This window comes from Esox lucius, chromosome 7, assembly GCF_011004845.1.
Source record: "Esox lucius isolate fEsoLuc1 chromosome 7, fEsoLuc1.pri, whole genome shotgun sequence".
Lineage (NCBI taxonomy): Eukaryota > Metazoa > Chordata > Actinopteri > Esociformes > Esocidae > Esox > Esox lucius.
The window spans coordinates 32,819,104-32,840,574 of NC_047575.1; the positions used below are offsets into that span (position 1 = coordinate 32,819,104).

The window sequence follows — 21,471 nt, forward strand, 5'->3', positions numbered from 1 at the left end:
ACACAGTATTTAGAACTAAGGGTATGCAGACTTTTGAACAGGGGTCTTTTCATTTCTTTCTTTGTTGCCATGTTTAGTTTTTTATGATTGTGCCATTCTGTTATGACCTACAGTTGAATATGAATCCCATAAGAAATAAGACGTGTTTTGCCTTCTCACTCATGGTTTCTTTACAAATGGCACATATATTACCAAATTTTTCAAGGGTATGCAAACTTTTGAGCACGTGTATATATCCCAATTTTACATACATTTAAGGCTAGATTTCTTTCATTTTTTTGTGTAAGACAAAGTTGATATACAACAATGCAATTTTTTATAGCTTCTTTCTCATCCTTACTGAAAGTGCCAATAATTGTACTGTATTACAATATTAACATAGTCATGAAAATATCTAATTCACACAGTTGCTTGATGTTATAACATTATAACATCTTATATTATAAGTAAGTAATATTAAAAGCAAGATTTTCTTTTCAGCACTGACTCCTTCAGAAGTGTTGTCTTTTAGTTCCTGTATTAGCAGCAGGCGATCAGATCTAATCATAATACGTTGGAATTACTGCGACAGATCTCCATTGCATCATCTGACCCCCATTGTCATTGACACAAATAAATCGACCCAGGAAATATTCACAAGCATGCTGATCCATGTAAGAGTAGTTATAATCTAACCATAATTATGTCCCAAATGGTACCCTATTCTTAATAGGGAACTTCCTTTTGTCCGGGGCCGTATGAGTACACTACCACCTGTACCTTTGTGATCAGAATAAGAGGATGGATGTCATACATGTACATGAGTTCCGGAAATGTTGTTCTGGGTTTGGTTTTGGGTGTTAAGCATTCTCTACCTGGTGCTCAGGTGCTTTCAAGGGTTCCTAGTCTAAGAAACAAGAGTAAACCAAGCTTTTCAACCATTGACTGACTACCTAACCAACTTTACCCTCTGTTTGGCTCTCTTTCCCTCTCACTCTCCTATCTAGTGTCTGGAACTTCAACTAGCTACTCTCCCTAAATCTGATGCATTATCAGCTAGTGGTAACCTTGCACTTTTGATATTCTTGACAAATATCACAACATTTTATAGTAAATGTGACAGAATTTGTGATTTAATTAACTGTAATTTGTTCATATCCAGGACCTATGTGAAGATGAAAACATTCCAGTATCCAACCAAAATCTCACCCTTGAAATCTTGATTTGTGTATTACCCAGATATATATACAGGTCTGGAAAAAATTTCAAGACCACTGCAAAATGATCAGTTTCTCTGGTGTTTGAGTTTTGTTTTATTTTTTAGACTACTGATAACATTACTTACAAATTCCAAATAAAAATATTGTCATTTAGAGTATTTATTTGTAGAAAATAACAACTGGTCAAATTCATTTTTTAACAACAACATACTGATGTTTTAAGTTCAGAAATCAATATTCGGTGGAATAACCCTGATTTTTAATCACAGCTTTCATGTGTCTTGGCATGCTCTCCACCAGTCTGTCACATTGCTGTTGGGTGACTTTATGCCACTCCTGGCACAAAAATTCAAGCGTTGTTTGATGGCGTGTGTGACCATCCATCTTCCTCTTGATCAAATTCCAGAGGTTTTCAATGGGGTTCAGGTCTGCAGATTGGGCTAGCCATGACAGGTTCTTGATCTGATGGTCCTCATCCACACCTTGATTGACCTGGGTGTGTGGCATGGAGCATTGTCCTGCCGGAAAAAACTATTCACAGAGTTGGGGAACATTGTCAGAGCAGAAGGAAGCAGGTGTTCTTCCAGGCTATCCTTGTACTTGGCTTGATTCATGCATCCTTCATAAAGACAAATCTGCCTGATTCCAGCCTTGCTGAAGCATCCCCAGATCATCACCAATCCTCCACCAAATTTCACAGTGGGTGCAAGACACTGTGGCTTGTAGGCCTCTCCAGGTCTCCGTCTGATCATTAGACGACCAGGTGTTGGGCAAAGCTGAAAATGTGACCCGTCACAGAAGATGACATTACTCCATTCCTCTACGGTCGAATACTTATGGTCTTTTGCAAAGTTCAGCCTGGCTCTTCTTTGCTTCTCTTTGATGAAGGGCTTTTTCTAGCTTTGCACAACTCCAGCCCTGCCCCTAGGAGCCTGTTTCGAAATGTCCTCGCCGTGCACTTCACCCCAGCTGCTGTTTGCCATTCTTTTTGGAGGTCAGTTCATGTCATCCAACGGTTGTTGAGTGGCATTCTAATGAGTTGACGGTCATCTCGGTCAGTGGACAGCGTGTTCTAGGTCCTGCCAATATCCAGCAACTTCGCACAGCCATTGAAGAGGAGTGAACCAACATTCCACAGGCCACGATCAATAACCTGATCAACTCTATGCAAAGGAGATGTGTTGCACTGCATGTGGCAAATGGTGGTCACCAGATACTGACTAGTTTTCTGACCCCCCCAGACACCCCCAATACAGTGAAACTGCACATTTTAGAGTGGCCTTTTATTGTGGCCAGCTTAAGGCACACCTGTGCAATAATCATGCTGTCTAATCAGCTTTTTGATATGCCACACCTGTGATGTGGATTCATTATCTCGGGAAAGGAGAAGTGCTCACTAACAGAGATTTAGACAGATTTGTGAACAATATTTGAGAGAAATAGACCTTTTGTGTACATAGAGAAAGTCTTAGATCTTTGAGTTCAGCTCATGATAAATGGGGGAAAAAACTAAAGTGTGTATATATATATATAGGTAGATACACACACACACAGATAGTGCACTATACCTATACTATGTAACAGTGGGAATGGATATACATGCCATGAAAACTCACTGAAAAAGTGTAAGAGCTTATTCACCCAAATTACTTATTTCAGGTGATATGCAGTCAACCTCAGAAAAGTGGTGATGTACAAAAAGCATGGCGTATCTCTAGCTTCCATGGGAATTTGCACGGCCAAGAGCAGCATGGGCTTACCACCATCAGCTGAATGACTGTGTGAAATGATTTGAAGTTCTGTGAAATGGAATGCTGTACTGTGAATGAAATGCTTTAACAGAAATTATATTACTGAGATAATGCAGACGTAATGATGTCAGTGAACTGACTGGACTTCAAAGGTGTCACTCCAATGAAATACTAAAAAACCTGATATTGAGACAATGACGCAGAACTTTTATTACAGGACTGACCGATGATAAATTGTTTTTCAGAGCTGACATGACTGAGATGGCCATTATCCAAAGGATTGCGTACATTTACTTTTCACTTAAAGTGTAAGTCTTCTTCATGTTCACACCTTTTTGTTTTTCTGTCATCCCCCTTCCCATGCATGGTCTCCTCTCTCTTCTTGCGTCCTCCTGTTCCTTGCAGGGTGAAGAGGGAGCAGCTGGGCCCACATGACTGGCTGTCCATGCCTGTGCCCCCTGCCCAATTGTGGCTGGTAGTGACTGGCTTGGAGCCCCAGACCGCCTACCAGTTCAGTGTCCTTGCGCAGAACAAACTGGGTACAGGCCCCTTCAGCGAGGTTGTCACTGTGAACACACTAGGTGGGTCTTAAGGTATTCCCCTCTGACATGTGACCTTATTGAATGATATGTGGTTTTGTTGTCGGCTGCAGATAGTAGCAGTGGTTTTATAGGTTGGCCCATTCATTTTATAAAGAGCTAATAGAACTCTCTACTCATTCCCATCACTCTAATTCCATATTTCCCCCTCTCTGCCTCTCTGTCCTTGTCTCTCTCTGTTTCACTCTTTTCTCTCTGCCTCCCTGTCTGTCTCTCTGTCTTTGTCTCTCTCTGTCTCCCTCTTCTCTCTGTCTTTGTCTCTCTCTCTGTTTCACTCTTTTCTCCCTTTCTACCTGTCTGTCTCTCTGTATTTGTCTCTCTCTCCATCCAGTATTTCCTATAAGTACCCCTGAACCACTGGTGCTGCTTACCCCACCACGGTGCCTCACAGCCAATCGGACGCTGCAGGGGGTCTTGCTCATGTGGATCCCACCGGCCAACCACACAGCTCCGATTGAGCGCTACGTTATGGAATTCCGCCTGGGGGAGAGGTGGGAAGTCTTAGATGATGCCATCCCTGCCAGAGAGACCGAGCTGCTAGCAAGAGACCTCATTCAGGTAGCTAGTCTACTGTATACAGTATGAAGTATGGTGCTTTATACAGAGTCAGAGCTAGTAGCCAGAGCCCTCAATGAGATAAATAGCATAATTCATACCTAGTGCACTGTTTCATACAAACAGAGCATAATAGCCTGAGACCACATTTAGGTGATTAAGGAAGTGGAATAATCTGATTTATAAAGAGTGACCGGTCATCAATCTGATCCACTGCGCTGCTGTAGGCGAAGGCTTTAATTCCAGCCAAGCTCAATAACACACCTTGTTTCAAGACTGTGGTTATGGCTATGATGATTGGGGATGGCAGCCAGCTCAGTGGGGGAAAAAAGTCAGTTTTTTGAAGATAATAACTAAGTTACACGTATTTGACAACAGTTATTTTATCTGCCTCCATTTCCGTATCTCTGTAAATGATACATGACATTGAAAAGGGGCAAATTGTCCTAGATTACTCCAAATGAAGTTAAAGCAGGATGTTTTGTAGTTGTAGTGTGCATATACCAAGATTACACTGGAAAATACATTCCCAACCATAACGAGTCTACAGGGAAAATACAAAGAATGCACTCACATGTGTCTTCGGGTCCATGCCAGGAAAACCTTTAGCACAAAGATAATTAGCTTATTGCCAAACTTTTATAGCTGAGTTCAAATGGAAGATGATCATTTGGGCTAGATTCCATGTTCCCTTACCTGATTGGCTGAATCATTCTCTGTCTAAGCCTTTTAGGGTGTTCTCACAACTCTGATTATGGAACCATTTTAGTCCATCTGCTTAAATTTGAGTCAATGGTACATCCAGAAGAGTGAGTCATAGTTCAGGGTGAATATTCCAAACAAGGTGCAATTTTATAAAATTGTCAGTTTTATACAACTGGCACATTAGTTGTTGTTTTTTATTAAAAAATAAATGTTTCCCAGACACACAGCATGAGCAGGTACTGGGGGATGTTGTAGAAGGTTCTGCATCTCCCTCAACTCAAAATAAGCGTTGGTTTTCATAGCAATGTCATTTTGCTGAGTCTACCTTTAATTCTGCATCCCTGACTGGGCCAGTCTGGTTTACTCTTCTCTGGCTATAGCGGGCTGAGAGGGCCAGGTAATTGGTATTTTGTTGTGTTGGCTCCAGGCTATCTGGGTTGTATACTCCGCTCTTCAGTCAGCAGGATCCTTTTCTCGCACCACACGTTCTTCCAGCACGTTACAGATCATGTAGCACATTTTCTCTTCTGGCTTTTTACCCTATAGATCAAGTTAATTGGACCCCTGGGGACTGTATCTGGTGCTCTGACTTCTTATTCCCTGCCATACTGTTAGTGATATGACGCATGTTCATGTTTACTGTGAGAGGTTGATCTCTTTATGGTTTACCTGACAATCTTTGGTAATAAAAAACGTTTTGTACAAACAGTATTACGTGAATAACAGAGCAAAACTAGACACATACACTACTGCTCAAATATTTTTGAACACCCCCATTTTTACGGTTTTTATTTTTATAGTTTTAGTTATTTAAGTAGTTTCAATTAATACATGTTTTCATTACTAATAATGTTAATTACAGACTAGGACAGATTGTCAGGATAAATGACTTGGGCTTTCAAGAACAACTCAGGGCAAGCAATATTGCACCCAAATATTAATTTATGTTGAACTATCACTTTAAAAGTGTAGGTCTTTCCTTTATAGAAATTGCAACAAAAGCTAAGGTGTCAGTGAGTACAGTTTCTTTCACCAACAAAAGACACTTGGAAACTTGAGAAAACTCTGACAGAAAGAGGTCTGGCAGACCCAAGGCTGAAAACAGAATAAGGAAAGACTTTCTGAGAGTCAGCAGATTCTTTGATAGGCGGCTCACAGGACAACAGCTTCAAGCACAGCTTAACTCTGGTCGAGGTAAGCAAGTCTCAGTTTCAACTGTGAAAAGAAGACTTCAAGCAGGTTTGACAGGTCAAGCAGCAGTAAAAAACCCATTGCTAAGATGGCAAAATAAGAGAAAGAGGCTTCCCTGGGCCATGAAGCACTGCCAGTGGACTACTGAAGACTGGTAGGTCTTATGAGCCGATGAATCATAAATTGAAATCTTCGGTTCATCATGCAGCGTTTTTGTATGCCATCAAGTAGGCAAAAGGATGGTTCCTCAGTGAGTGACACCAACTGTCAAACATGGAGGAAGAAGTGTGATGGTCTGGGGCTCTTTTGCTGGATCCAGAGTCGGCAACTTGCACAGAGTGAGTTGCACCTTGAACTAAGACGGCTACCACAGCATTCATGTGTAAGCCTAGTTGGTCAAGGGTTTATCCTACAGCAAGATAATGACCCAAAACATGCCTCCAGGCAATGTTAGAAATGCCTTAGAAGAAAAGAACAAGACGATAGGTTTCAAATCATGGAATGGCCAGCACAGTCACCAGACATAAACCCCATCAAACTGGTTTGGGATGAACTGGGCAGAAGGGAGAAAGCAAAGCTACCTACAAGTTCAACACATTTGTGGGAACTTTTGCCAGAGTATTGGAGAGAACCTTCGGAGCAATATTTGATGTCCTTTGTAGAAAGAATACCAGGACTGTGTTTGGCTGTTATATCTGCAAAAGATGGCTGCTTTGATGAGTCCAAAATGTACATTACATTTTGTTAAGTAAAACAATTACATTATTTATATTTTTCCAATAGTTTTTTGTTCAGTGTTTTAATTTCAGAGTACATTAAGATATTCAGTTGTAATGAATTTAAATGAAAACTGCAACTGAAATATGTTTCTTCTGCCCCTATCTTACGGTCATCTGTGTCTTAGGAGGCTTGGTATGAGTTCCGGGTCATGGCGGTAATGGAGGAGCTGGTCAGTGAGCCCAGTAACACAGTAGGAGTGTCCAGCACAGGTGAGTGAGCAACGCACATCAAAGACACAGTGTCTCGGATGAAAATAACTAAGACATGGAGGAAATAATGACATGTTATTTTATTTATTGTGCAGAGCTGTGGTGTAGTGGTAACCAGGTGCCGACTTAGGGTCATGACAAGAGTGGGTGGTTAAAAAAAAATTCTTCATTATTTTTAGTCTGAAATTTATAAACTATTGAATAGTCGTCAATCATCCACCCTAGATAGTCAACAAAGCACACAGATTGGCAAATGTTACTTTGGCATGAACTGCTGACAAATATTTCAAACTAAGCTACACCTTGTTCTTTCAAATAGGAAAAAAGTAGAGGCTGAATTTACTTCGAAATAGAACAACCATATGGCAAAGAACTATGTTATTGCAAATGTAACTTTAATAACGGCACTGAGAATTAAGTGTTTTTCTGCTCAATTTACATACAAGGCTATTTTCTTGTTGCATTGCCATATCACCAGCACAGAGGTGCCTCAAGGGGGTATAGCGACAGACAGAGCTCGAAATTACAAGATAAAATAAGCAACTTGGAACAATTTATAATTTATAATAATATACAGTGGGGAGAACAAGTATTTGATACACTGCCGATTTTGCAGGTTTTCCCACTTACAAAGCATGTACAAAGTCTGTAATTTTTATCATAGGTACTCTTCAACTGTGAGTGACGGAATCTAAAACAAAAATCCAGATAATCACATTGTATGATTTTTAAGTAATTTATTTGCATTTTATTGCATGACATAAGTATTTGATACATCAGAAAAGCGGAACATAATATTTGGTACAGAAAACAAGAACTCGCGAAATACATGGCCCCATCCATCCTCCCCTCAATACGGTGCAGTCGTCCTGTCCCCTTTGCAGAAAAGCATCCCCAAAGAATGATGTTTCCACCTCCATGCTTCATGGTTGGGATTGTGTTCTTGGGGTTGTACTCATCCTTCTTCTTCCTCCAAACACGGGTAGAGTTTAGACCAAAAAGCTCTATTTTTGTCTCATCAGACCACATGACCTTCTCCCATTCCTCCTCTGGATCATCCAGATGGTCATTGGCAAACTTCTGACTTAAGCAGGGGGACGTTGCATGCGCTGCAGGATTTTCATCCCTGACGGCGTAGTGTGTTACTAATGGTTTTCTTTGAGACTGTGGTCCCAGCTCTCTTCACGTCATTGACCAGGTCCTGCCGTGTAGTTCTGGGCTGATCCCTCACCTTCCTCATGATCATTGATGCCCCACGAGGTGAGATCTTGCATGGAGCCCCAGACCGAGGGAGATTGACCGTCATCTTCCATTTTCTAATAATTGTGCCAACAGTTGTTACCTTCTCACTAAGCTGCTTGCCTTTTCCTGTAGCCCATCCCAACCTTGTGCAGGTCTACAACTTTATCCCTGATGTCCTTACACAGCTCTCTGGTCTTGGCCACTGTGGAGAGGTTGGAGTCTGTTTGATTGAGTGTGTGGACAGGTGTCTTTTATACAAGTAATGAGTTCAAACAGGTGAAGTTAATACAGGTAATGAGTGGAGGACAGGGCTTCTTAAAGAAAAACTAACAGTCTGTGAGAGCTGAAATTCTTACTGGTTGGTAGGTGATCAAATACTTATGTCATGCAATAAAATGCAAATTAATTATTTAAAAATCATACAATGAGATTATCTGGATTTTTGTTTTAGATTCCGTCTCTCACAGTTGAAGTGTACCTATGATAAAAATTACAGACCTTTACATGCTGTGTAAATAGGAGAACCTGCAAAATCGGCAGTGTATCAAATACTTGTTCACTGTATTTTGTTGAGAATGAGAATGTACTTGATATAATTTGTGATATGTTGATGCCTCACCTTAAGATGAAAGCACTCAAGTCACTAGATATGAGCCTCCGCCATATGACAACAATATCAATGGAAGCTTTGAGCAGAGGAAATGAAAGCAAGCTCTGGATGTATAGGAGAAAACATAGCTATTAAAGCACAATAGGGTGGAAAAGAAGGAATGAGAACAACGAGTGGAATCTAGAAAGAGAAAATAGGAAAGAAAGGATATCCAGAATAGGGGGAGAGGATAGCAAGCTAGCGAAGTAAAAGAAAAGGAGCAAGGAAAGGAAGTTCCATCCTGTTTGTGATTTTGTTAATTACTAAAATAATATACTGTGATATAAGATGTAACATATCTTTCTATGGAAGCATCTTTGGAGCTGTGAGGTTGAGATATTATGTAGTAGATATTGTGGTCTGGCAATTTCACAGCCTACATTGTGAGGATGCTCTGGTTTGAAGGACACAGGAAAAATAATGTCACAGATATTGAGACTTAAAGCAACTTCAAAGGCATCACTCCCAGATTCCTTAACCCTTTTCTGCCCCCGTGTGATGAAATACTTGCACTACAACATCTGGTTCATGGGTTTTGAATCACAATGTGGACACAGATATGCTGAATTCTGTTTTTTAGGGCTTTATTATGCTTGCACTCAATGAAATTTGTATTCTAATATTTGAGGTGTAATTTCAGACAGCACTAGTAGAGCTATTTAAAGGGGCAAATGTGCCTGAAACACTGAACTAGAGAGACCAGTTTAATGTGAATAATTTCCCCAAGCATTAGGACATTACCAGCAAGTCCAGTTCCAAATAGTATTCAGATTACCAATTCCCCTGATTTCATGACAAAACATTGAGTAAAGTCAAAGACCAGATTAAGTGCAATATGCTTGTCTGAAATATTCACTTTACTCCACAGAACAATTGTGCAACCTTTTGTAAAACGAAGCGGTGGCTTACAGGGTGCACTTTGCAATAGTGGGCACATATACCGTCTTAATATGGTTGTCAGTTGTCTCTTAATAATCTGGCCACACCTGCTGATCAGGGTTTATATTCAATTTAATTAGCTCATATTCACAATCACCAACGTGTACTGTCATCCAATGATAGTCGTTCGCAAGACATGCTGTTCTTTTTACTTTTCTTCTTCTGCTTGTTCTTCGTATTCTGCTGCTGCTTTTTCCTCTTCTTGTTATTGGCAGATAACAGCAAATGGTATGGTGCATTCACCGCCACCTGCTGTACAGGAGTGTGCCCTGTACTAGTCTAGTTCAAATGTCTATTCAGATCCCTATTCAGTAGAAAATTACCCATACAATTTCAACTGTTAAAGTCATCATTACCTCAAACCTTTTTTCTGCTTAATCAATGATTTTCAACTTCTTGGATTCATCACCTGCACAATGAATGCAGTACAATCTACTTTCTCCACACTGGGTGATTTAAGGTCACTGAACCGAACAACAGTTACAAACTTATGGACATCCTAACATATCTTCATCATGTTTGTTACTCTTTCAACATTCCTGACTTCCTCCAGATTTGAAACTGGCTTGACCGTCCTGATCCTCGCTATTTCAAACATGTTTTCCCTAGCAGCGCTCTCAGGAAATGGGAACATGGTTTGTAGCACAATTACAGCATCTTGTGCCGTACAGGCAACAATAGTGCCCAAGGATGGTGTCCTGGTTGTGGTATTCCAATGATGCACAGAGGTCCAGCAAAGGGCTTTTCTCCCTGTTTCCATTCACAGTACAAGTTAAGCAATGTGCAACATTTTCAGCATGTTCTCCATAAGTAATGACAATTCTATATTCAGCAAAACATGGGAAACATCATGAACACCAATCTGTTACCTAAAAAATCCAAGTGCTTTTCACTGTACATTAGTTTACTGTCTGAAAAGAAAAAAAGGTAATAAAAGTACCAATGGGTGTTTCCGAGGTGAGGGAAGTTCCTAATTGACCAGGTTAAGTGTTAGAACTAACCAGTGAACTCACTGTACTTCATGGAAGCGTTTTGACCACCGTTATAGCCAAGTTGTCAGATCTAGAAAGTAAAAGTACTTGACTGTTTGCCCCCCCAGACTTCTTTCCGCCCCCAGAGATGGTAGACGAGGGTGGGCTGGCACGGCCGGTGGTGGCAGGAATCGTGGCCACCATTTGTTTTCTTGCTGCTGCCGTCCTCTTCAGCACGATGGCAGCCTGTTTTGTCAACAAGCAACGCCGACGAAAGCTCAAGAGGAGAAGAGGTGAGACACATGTACAGTAGGCACGGACGTTAATAGACAGACATATGTACAGTAGACATGCATAGGTTCACAGACAGACACATGTACAGTAGACACACAGGTTCACAGACAGACACATGTACAGTAGACACACAGGTTCACAGACAGACACATGTACAGTAGACACACAGGTTCACAGACACATGTACAGTAGACACACAGGTTCACAGACAGACACATGTACAGTAGACACACAGGTTCACAGACAGACACATGTACAGTAGACACACAGGTTCACAGACAGACACATGTACAGTAGACACACAGGTTCACAGACAGACACATGTACAGTAGACACACAGGTTCACAGACAGACACATGTAAAGTAGACACACAGGTTCACAGACAGACACACATGCAAACACACAAATCTGATGACTTCACAGCTGACGCATCCAATTGCATTGATAAGCTATAGTGACAACTACAGCTCCGAAAAAAATTAAGAGACCTCTGCACATTTTTCTTTCCTTTCCAAAAAAGTCAAAAAGGAAGGTTTTGAGTGAGGAACAGAAGGGTTAAAATTAAGATACCACTGCAAATTGAATGCTTCTGTTCTTCACTCAAAACCTTTTTGGAAAGGAAAGAAAGGTTCAGTGGTCTATACATTTTTTCCGGAGCTGTATTTGTCTTGTGCACTTAATATATTCATGGTTTTGAAAGTAATAATGTATTATTTCCCTGTGTCCCCTAACTCTTTTTCAGACCCCCCTCTCTCGATAACACACTGCAGAAAAAGTGTGGAAACTTTGTAAGTAATCTCAAGCCAGAACCACTTTTATCCTTTTTTTTTTACTTCGCTGTAAATTATGCAAAACAAAGGAAGGGAGCACTGCAACACAACTTCTTACTGACAGGTCCAATTGGCCTGATGTTGATGGATAGGGAACAGATACTTTGTAATTAGCTGCTTTACCCATGCAGTGGCTATATGTAATCTACAGACCCTTTTGGAAAAATGCTGCTTTTGTTTTTCAGTATGAAATGACGGAAATCAAGGCAAATCATGTCAGACCTTTTTTCAACATTAATAAGAATTTAACTGAAAAATAATTTTTGTCAATGTCTTGTTTGGATAAGTGTGCACACCCCAAAACTAATATGGAAATACCTTCTGCTTGGATTGCTGCAGTCTGATTGGATAGGTCTCCTACCTACAGCATTTATCAGTTTATCCTAATGTTATTTTCAGATACATGCAAGCTAAGTAAAATTGCAAGATGATCTCCGGTATACAGCCCTCTTTAGATTCACAGATTTTATATAGGTTTGAGTTCTGGGCTCTGAGTGGTCTATTTCAGGAAATCTTCCGTTTTGCTGTTGTGTTGAAAAGGAAAATAATTCTTTGACTTCAGCTTTCTGGCAGAAAACAGCAGGGTTTGTGCCAAATATCTGTGTCTCATCAGACCATAATGCATTTTCCTGCATGTATTTTTTGAGATTCAGTGTTTTTTACACAGAAACATTTTTACAGTGTGGATTTTGTCAATTCTTTTGTGAGAAATGGTTTCTTTCTTTCCACTCTACACCTCAGCTCGATGGTGAATATTTGCAATTATTGTAATATGCAGGCCTTGCAGGCTTTTGGTGTTCTCCCTATGAGCTTTGTTCTTGCCCTGTAATCTCCTGTCATGTTCTATTGGTGCCATCTCGTCTCCTTCTAAATGACGGTTCCACTGTGTGCCTTGCATGTAATGTCTTCAATCATTTTATATCCCTCTGCATTTTCATTTTGAAGGGTTTTTAGACTTGTTGTCCCCTGCAGTAAATCTCGGCAAAACCTATTTTAAACTAACACATTATCAATTCTTACCAGATATTTGTCATGTACAGTAAATGCTTTATATAATACAAAAAATATATATTTTAACTAAATAACTACAAATGTTTTTCATGCTTTTTTCATGGCACATAAAGCTATAGCCACCATTATTGATGTTGTTTTGTTCATTACGTTTGGATTGAATGATCAATACAATAGAGAGGTTGTCAAGAGGTTGTTACAAACATTGGTGTGTAATATGGCTATGAAGTATTTCTGTGCAATCCCAATATGATGTATTCATTTAAGCCAAATTCACTGTGATGCAGTATTTTTCTGAAAAATATGAAAAACATCGCTGACATGAAAGGCAGAACATTGGATCATTAATTGAGAGCAGTGCTTCAGATGTATGACAGTATATTGGATTGGAGAATTGGTTCTCCCTCAGTTCTTTTAAAGGGCATAATTTGGCCTCAGAATGGAATCTTAATTGCCACATGTTTTATTTCTATTTCTCAGATTCATTCTTTCTGAGGTATTCGTAGACTGAACAAATATGTAGCACAGAGTTCAGTATGTAGCAACGAGGATCAGTATATTTTTGCCCCACTTCCCAGACCATGCCTTAGTGAACCCAAGTAGTGTAGTGGAACAAACATTGCAACCATAATTAGTTTATTTATTAGAGTTTTGTTTTGAATGTCATGTAACTGGTAACAAAGTGATCAGTTTTTTCCCAAAAGCTGCCTCATGACTCAGATTACTCTCTTTAGCCCTCTGGGTTCTCTTTCAAACCTCTCACACTAAAGGGTTTTTATATTTTTGATATCCATATTGTCCATCGTTTCAGAAACTATGGTTGGTGTGTCACCAGACCTGCTTAGTGTGGCTTGGCTTGGCAAAGCTCTGTGTAGTAGTAGTGTGAATTTTAACATTGTATAAATTCAATGTTTTAGGGACATCAATCTAGTCTTCTGCAAAATTGGAGCTTCCTTTTAATAATCCAAGTTAAATGACGTGCTGTGATAAATCAGATCACTAGGTCGAACACAGAAGTTAACAAGGTATTGATAACTCATATTATTCTGAAAAATTGGCCATCTTCAGATACTGATAGGTTTAAATTCATGGAGACGTATGGAGATTGAAACATTGTATCGGTTCAATTCTAGTGTCTGTGGGCATCTGTAATGTTAAGGACAGCACATCAGTTTAGGATTAGAGAGTGAAAATGGATCCTGTATCTGCACTGAAGAGCAACTCAGCGTTTTGTTTTGTCACCTATCTCCTGTATGGTCACTAGTTCCATGGTTGTAGATTAGCAGAGTTCATTGCTGATAGGCTGTGGTTGGTGAGTTTCTCACTGGCAAAGTACGGTTGATATGTGAGATTTCCAGGGCCATTTGTTCTGGGTAGAAGTGATTTTCGGGTGATTTGCTGATGTTAAGCTGCAACACATGGACTGTCATGTGTACAGGCGGACATGTACAGTAAGTACGGTTTATGTTGTAGTCTACATGTCAAGCTTTCCTCTACAATCCCTATTTCGTTTTTGCATTATTGTTTTCCTACTGCCTCTTTCTCTTTTTTTCTATATATTCTCCCGATTTTACGCCGTTTCACTTCCGTCCCCAATATTGTCTGTCCTTTATATTATATTGCAACTGCCAAAAGTTTGGGGAGAGTCAATGATTGTGATGCATCTCTCAAACCAGTTTTGTTTTTTATGACACTTTCTCAAACATCCAGAAACATCTGTTATTTACTCGAAAATCCAGAAAATATTTGCCAGAACCTGTAGGGGATAGGAGAGCCCAATCTCCAGAATTCTGACCTGCTGCAAGCAGCCGCTGGAGCGCCATGCGGCAAGGTAACCATGTCTGACATCCACCCCGCTAACCGAAGGCTTCCCTACCATACCCTGGTATTTTGTGGCAGGTATTAACTATTCTTATCAGTATACTAAGGGACTCTAAAACAGTTTACCTATCAATTTTATCATGAAGAGCAGTCACACTATGAAATCCCAGATTAAAAGAATAGGCAACCAAACAACTGACTGGGCCTTGTAATAATTTTTATAATTTTTTCTGCCAGTTCGAATGACTGGAACCTTTAGTGACTTTTGTAAATATTTGGATAAATATTTTGTGTCATGAAGAGAAAGTGAAGGAGTTTACATTAACTATGTTTAAAAACCTAATCCTCCAAATCCTTATTGTCTATTATTATAAAGCTTAAATTCCAGTAATTATCAATCTTCTGTAAATTTGGTAATGAACAGAAAATATATTGTATGGGAATTTATGCACATTTTTGTAATTTATATTTGAATATATATGATTTCTTTATATAACATTGTCCATGGAATTCTACAAGTTACCAGGAAGTAGATACTGGGTTTCTAGTACAACCACAAAAAAGTGGGGACGCTGCATTAAATGCAAATAAAAACAGAATGCATTGATGTGCATATTGTTTATTCCTATATTTATTTTAAAATAGCACAAAGACAAAATATCAAATGTTGAAAATAAAGTTTTTGGTCAAATACATGCCTATTTTGAATTTGATGCCAGCAACATGTTTCAAAAAAATTGGGATGGGGCATGTTTACCACTGTGTTGCATCACCTTTTCCTTTAACAGCACTCTGTTAGTGTTTGGGAACTGAGGAGACCAATTGTTTTAGTTTTGAAAGTGAAATGTTTTCCCATTCTAGCTTGATATAAGATTGCAGCGTATTTTTTGTTTCATAATGCTGTAAATGTTTTCAATGGGTGACAGGTTTGCGCAGGCAGGCCAGTTTAGCACCTGGACTCTTGTACTACTGAGCCATGCTGTTGTAATATGTGCAGAATGTGGTTTGGCATTGTCATGTTGAAATGAGCAAGACCTGAAAAAGACATGACTGCATATGTTGCTCCAAATCCCATATATATTGTTCAGCATTAATGGTGCCTTCACAGATGTGCAAGTCACACTGATAGGAAGTCGGATAGTCTGAAAGACATGTTGTCCATGATTCCCAAAAATAATTTCTAATTTTGATTTGTTAGACCACAGGACAGTTTTCTACTTTGCCCCAGTTCATCTTAAATGGATCTTGTTTATATCTGGTTTCTTCTTTACATGGTAGTTTTAACTTGGATTTGTGGATTCAGTGATGTACAGTGTTCACAGACAATGGTTTTTTTGGATGTGTTCCTGAGCTCGTGCAGTGATTTCCACTACAGAAATGTGTCTGTTTTTAATGCAGTGAGGGCCCGAAGATCACGGCCATCCAATATTTTGGGCGGGGGGGATTCTGGATACTCTGGATTCTCTGATATTATGTGCCATAGATTATATTATGTACCGTAGATAATGAGATCACCTAACTCTTTGCAATTGTATGTTGAGAAATGTTACTCTTAAATTGTTGCACTATTTGTGTTTCACAGAGTGATGAACCCCTCCCCATCTTTACATCTGAAAGACTCATTGTCTTTGGGATGTTCTTTTTATACACAGTCATGTTACTGAGCTGTTGCTAATTAACCTAAATCATTTTATTTTTTTATTTTGCATTACACAACTTTTCCAGGCTTCTGTTGCCTCTGTTCCAACTTTTTTGAAACACGTTGCAATTCAAAGCAGACATATATTTTTCAAGAAACAATAACATTTCTCAATTTCAACATTTGATTTGTTGTCTTTGGACTATTTTCTATTGAGGGTTTAAATGATTTGTACATCATTGTATTCTGTTTTACTTAAAACTTTGCACAGCATGGTTGTAACTTAAGCTTGAAAGTCCAGAGAGGACATTGAAAAAAATTCCCTAATTTTGTCTAAATCATTCTATAATTTTGTTGTGATCAGTTGCATTCTTTTCAAATCCTGAAGGCCTAGCAAGACTGTCTCTACCTAGAAAAAATATCCAAAGGAAAAATCTTATTTTTCTTTCCTTTTGGTATCTTCCCTTCTCTTCTCAACTCAAACTGCAGTTATTGCTTACCATTAAGATATATTTTAAAGATTTTATCAATCAATCAATCAATCTAATTTATTTATAAAGCCCTTTATACAACAGCAGTTGTCACAAAGTGCTTTACAGAGACACCCGGCCTTAAACCCCAAGGAGCAAACAACAGTAGTGTTCAATGTCAATAAATTATCAATAAAAAAGTAAGTAAATAATGACAATAAAACAATTTTTATATATATTAAACAATATATTTGTATTAATGCTTGGGCCTTCTCTACATGCGTAGAAACCCATGGACGTGGTTCCCATTATGTTTGGCAAAAAACTCAATTGCACTGTAAAGAGTGGTGGTGTTACATGTTTCAGAATGTTTTGCTGCTTCAGGACCTCCATGAATTGCCATCACAAAAAATGCTGTGCCTGAATAGACCTAGTTTGTCCAGCCTCCTTCTCAAACACAGAACGCTGTCTATGAATGACAGAAATGCAATTTCTGCCTCGGTTAATCCCTGATCAAAATAAAAACTGGTTCCCTAATCCAGCAAGGGCTCTTCTGTCTCAGCCATACTGTCAGTCTATCTTGAATAAGTCCACTCCTATTTATAGAGTTCTCATGATCTTGATGAAACAATGGAATACTTTTTAACTTGTCAAATACTAAAGTGATATATTTACTCAAAGATATGACCTCGTAACAGTGTGGTTTTAAAATTAATTAATTACTGTGTTGTGTAGATGCAACAAATAATAAAAAAAGGCGCTAAGACATCCCACTATGAAATTGCTTCTTTATGGTGCCATTTTGTACAGACCTGTCTTTTACTTAAATTAACTACTACACACATTGTGTGCGAACTGTCAAACACCATACTGGTTTCAATATAACTCTGTTATTTACACTTCTAAGGCAATTAGAATCTAAGGAATCTGCAGTAGGGGAAAGATCACTGCTTTCTATTTTCAACTAGCATTTTTAAGGTTTTTGTTTATACTGTGAAGAGCGATGTCCGAAGTGAAGGGAATAAAGGTGCAGGACATAGTCTGCTTGGTATTGGATGGGCATCAATGCCTAAGGGAATTTTTCATTGTTATTATTAGCAGTGAAATCTTTGATGTTGTGTTTTTGCAAATGGATGTGGGAGTTTTGCCATTAAGGATTTCATCAGTTTATCTTTAAATAAACGTCTTTGCTTATTCTCTATACAAATGAACAATTCAGTCAATGGGTTTAGGGTTGAAAGTCATAAGAACAAAGATGTGTGCAGTGCTGCTAACAAAATATAGTGATACCCTCTAATACACATGTTATACCCGTTTGTCTTCCTACAGTAGCAGATGTGAGTTTTTACTTGTCCACTTTAGGAGTCAGTGGACAACTGTCAGACATGCACCGGAACAATATACTCTGTGTATTTCTCCTTTTCATGTTTTCTCTCTTCCTCTCTCCTCCCCTTTCTCTGTCTTGCTTACACATTTTAGTTTTTATGATTCAGCTTCTCTGTCTTTCTTATTCTTCTTCCTTTTCTTACCCTTCATATCTTACACCTCCCAGATGTCCCTCTTTCTGCCTTTTATTTTGGATTTTCTTACACCCTCTCACTCCCTCTTTCTCTGACTCTCTTTTCATCCTGTTTCATGCCTCTTTCTCTCACTCTCCTTCTCGCTCTCTCTCTCCTTCTCTTTTTGAACATGTGGAAGCTCTGGAGCCTCATTGACAGCATTCCTCCTCCCTCTTCTCCCCTGTTTCTCTTCCTCTTCTCCCGTCTCTGTTATATTTCCCACCGCAGGACTCCTCTTAGCCTCTTGCCAGGCATAGAGCCCTACTGTGAGGGGCCAGACAACAGTAGCTACCGGCCCTCGCCCTCCAGCCCTCAGTGAGTGTGGCTACTTGCACCTTGTTCAGCCCACCCCTCAGTGTGCTGCTGGCTGCCTAGCCACATGCTTCATGTGCTGGGCACGGTCACAGTGTCACCTGCCAGTTTGACCAGTGGAAGGCCCTAAGCACTCTTGCTGTCCACTCATGACATATTCAGTTATTGAAATGATACAGCTGTAAAAAAGAAAAACAGCAACCTATCTTTTCTCATACTTCCTTTTAGTCCCTAGAAAAGTTGTTGCTCTAAATGTCCAGCAGGGGGTGATGTGCAAACAATATTGCCAGAACTTGTGGAAATACATCAAAATCATGACAAAAGCAGTAGATGGCTGACTCAGTCCAATTGAGGGTTTTCCACAGGGCATTCATACCAAGTGTTCTCCTTTCTCTCCTCCTATCTCATGGGTTTCATTGGTCAGGCTTCTCTTGTTACTTCTCCTCATATTCCACCATGTAATTACACACCTGTGCCATACGAAGTACAGGCACATCTGGGCATCTATATAAAAGCTTAACATGCATGTGCACAACTGGGCTGGAGCAAAACAGCTGGAAACCAATAGGTTTGTTTTAACTCCTACATTAAATGAGATGAAAGTGGAAGCTGACAATTATTCAATAATTATGAGAATGTTTGATCACTTCCCCATTATTTATCACTATAGCTTCAAGTAATAAGTGGTGTCCCTGCATCTGTTTGTACACTGTGGAGTAACTTTGGTTAAATGTATCTTGCTTTCCCTGTAAACTTTACTACTGAGTTATCTGAAGTCAGGGGTTTTGTGAATAGTTTCATTATATGGGTTCATAATAGCTTCAATCATATGGGATCATAGCAATTTTATTTTGTGTTTTAGGACCTTTATATTTTACACAATAATTGTTCTAATTTAAGTTCAAGCTGCCTTTACTGCTATGGACCATAGAAACACATAAAAAACACAATGTAAGGGACATAACTTTGTCCAAGAAAGACATTAAGAAGGTTGACCTGAATATGTCAATCTGAGAGGTATGAATATCTCAGAAGAAAAATGTTTCTCTTAGATACCCTTTTATAGATCTTAGCTTACTTACCTTACATTTAGCTGGATTTCTAAAGCTTGTGTGATACAAACATCAGCTAACTTTCACGGCAACGCCTTTTAATCAAATGGACAACCAGTTATTTTACATCTCAAGGTCTTTATTTCTGAAGATTGTCTATACAAAACAGACATTGTGAGACCTAACGGTATTTACAATCCAGTAAATACATCAGTTAGACTCAGTAGCATCTCTGGATTACAAGAATGTCTATGAACACACAAGCTTCGGAAATTCATCTGTTGACCTAACCATGCACAAACTGCAGCACTTCTTATTTTCTTTGTTAATTGCTTTCAGTGTATATAATTTATATAGCATAATGTAATTTTCTCCTGGCAGTTGCCTTGACAAATACTTATGGCTTCCTTAAAAAATGTTAGTGTTAATTTTAGTATAATATGTGTTGATGGTACATTAAGCAGAGTTGGTTCCAAATGGTGCTCTTGGTACTGTATACAAGCACATGACACAGTAAATACATACTTTACATTGTATTTGTACACCTGTAATTTTACAAAGTGAATCTATGACCAGGAGAACCTGGATGTAAGGAGAACCAATGAGATGTCACTTTTACATGTGTGTATTTTCCTCATCGACTTTACTTCTACAAGTCTTGCAGTCCTTAGTTTAAATACGTATTTGTCTCATAATAGTGAGCTATTGACAATCTTAACATAAAAAATGGCACAATTAATATTCAGCACATGTGAAATACTGCATTTAAAAGTGATTTTTTTATAGAAACACAAAAAAGTCAATGTATTACATTGTATAGCTTTAACAAGACTTCTGCTTATACAGAACTATGTGTATAGCATTGCTTGTAATAGCTATGTTTATATATTTTAGATATTATGACATGAGTAGCAGAATAATTGAATATTCAGCTGGAAGTGTGGGTTGTGCTCTGCAACCATTGGAGCCAGTTGTGATGACAGTGTCCCGCACTTTACTGGAAGACCCTGCACTACGACAGGCATACGTAGCCAATAGAGAGAGAGTCACTACGACAGTCTGTGTCTTCTGCAACTTGGCATACGTAGCCAATAGAAAGAGCATCACTACGACAGGCGGTGCCTTGGCATACATAGCCAATAGAGAGAGCGTCACTACGACAGACGGTGCCTTCTGCAGCTTGGCATATGTAGCCAATAGAGAGAACGTCATTGCTTTTCAATGCAGGTCCTCAACTGTCAGTTGCCTTGGAAACTCAGCCCCTCCATTGCCATCACAAGCACAACTATGTAGGCCTTAGTGATTCAGCAAAAAAACAGAGACTAAAAAGCCTCAGCCTTGCATTGTATTTTGGTACTCTGAATAAAGTATTATCAAATCTTCCTGACTTTCTCGCTTGTTTTCTGGTAATTGCTTGTTATTTCTCATTTCTTGGTTTAACATAACTACTCTCAGAATTGCAGATTTCTTCCAAATAAATAAAATCCATAGAAATAACATGTAGTCTGATTTCTACAATGATGACCTTAGAATTTATTGTATTCTAAGCGGATATTTTTTTGCTAAGTTTGTAGCTTTAAAAATCACAATTTGTACGGACAAGACGTACAGTATCTGAACATCACAAAGTGAGAATGTAGCTTGAGAGTATGTGCTCCAGGGAAGTTTGAGTAATGACAAGACTTATCAAGA

General features: G+C 39.0%; 1 protein-coding gene across 5 annotated transcripts in view; it reads left to right on the forward strand.

Annotated features, from left to right (window-relative positions):
* igsf9bb (immunoglobulin superfamily, member 9Bb) overlaps nucleotides 1-21,471 on the forward strand; it is a 169,193-nt gene that overhangs the window by 131,031 nt on the left and 16,691 nt on the right. For 2 of the 5 annotated variants that reach the window (XM_029121264.2, XM_029121265.2), the window contains exons 13-18: nucleotides 3,356-3,531; nucleotides 3,881-4,107; nucleotides 6,905-6,989; nucleotides 10,919-11,083; nucleotides 11,828-11,873; nucleotides 18,644-18,730. In XM_029121264.2, coding sequence (XP_028977097.1) covers nucleotides 3,356-3,531; nucleotides 3,881-4,107; nucleotides 6,905-6,989; nucleotides 10,919-11,083; nucleotides 11,828-11,873; nucleotides 18,644-18,730 — 786 coding nt within the window. Of the gene's footprint in view, nucleotides 1-3,195; nucleotides 3,259-3,355; nucleotides 3,532-3,880; nucleotides 4,108-6,904; nucleotides 6,990-10,918; nucleotides 11,084-11,827; nucleotides 11,874-18,643; nucleotides 18,731-21,471 lie in introns of all 5 variants that reach the window. The other 3 variants (XM_029121267.2, XM_029121268.2, XM_029121266.2) reach the window with 2 other exon arrangements.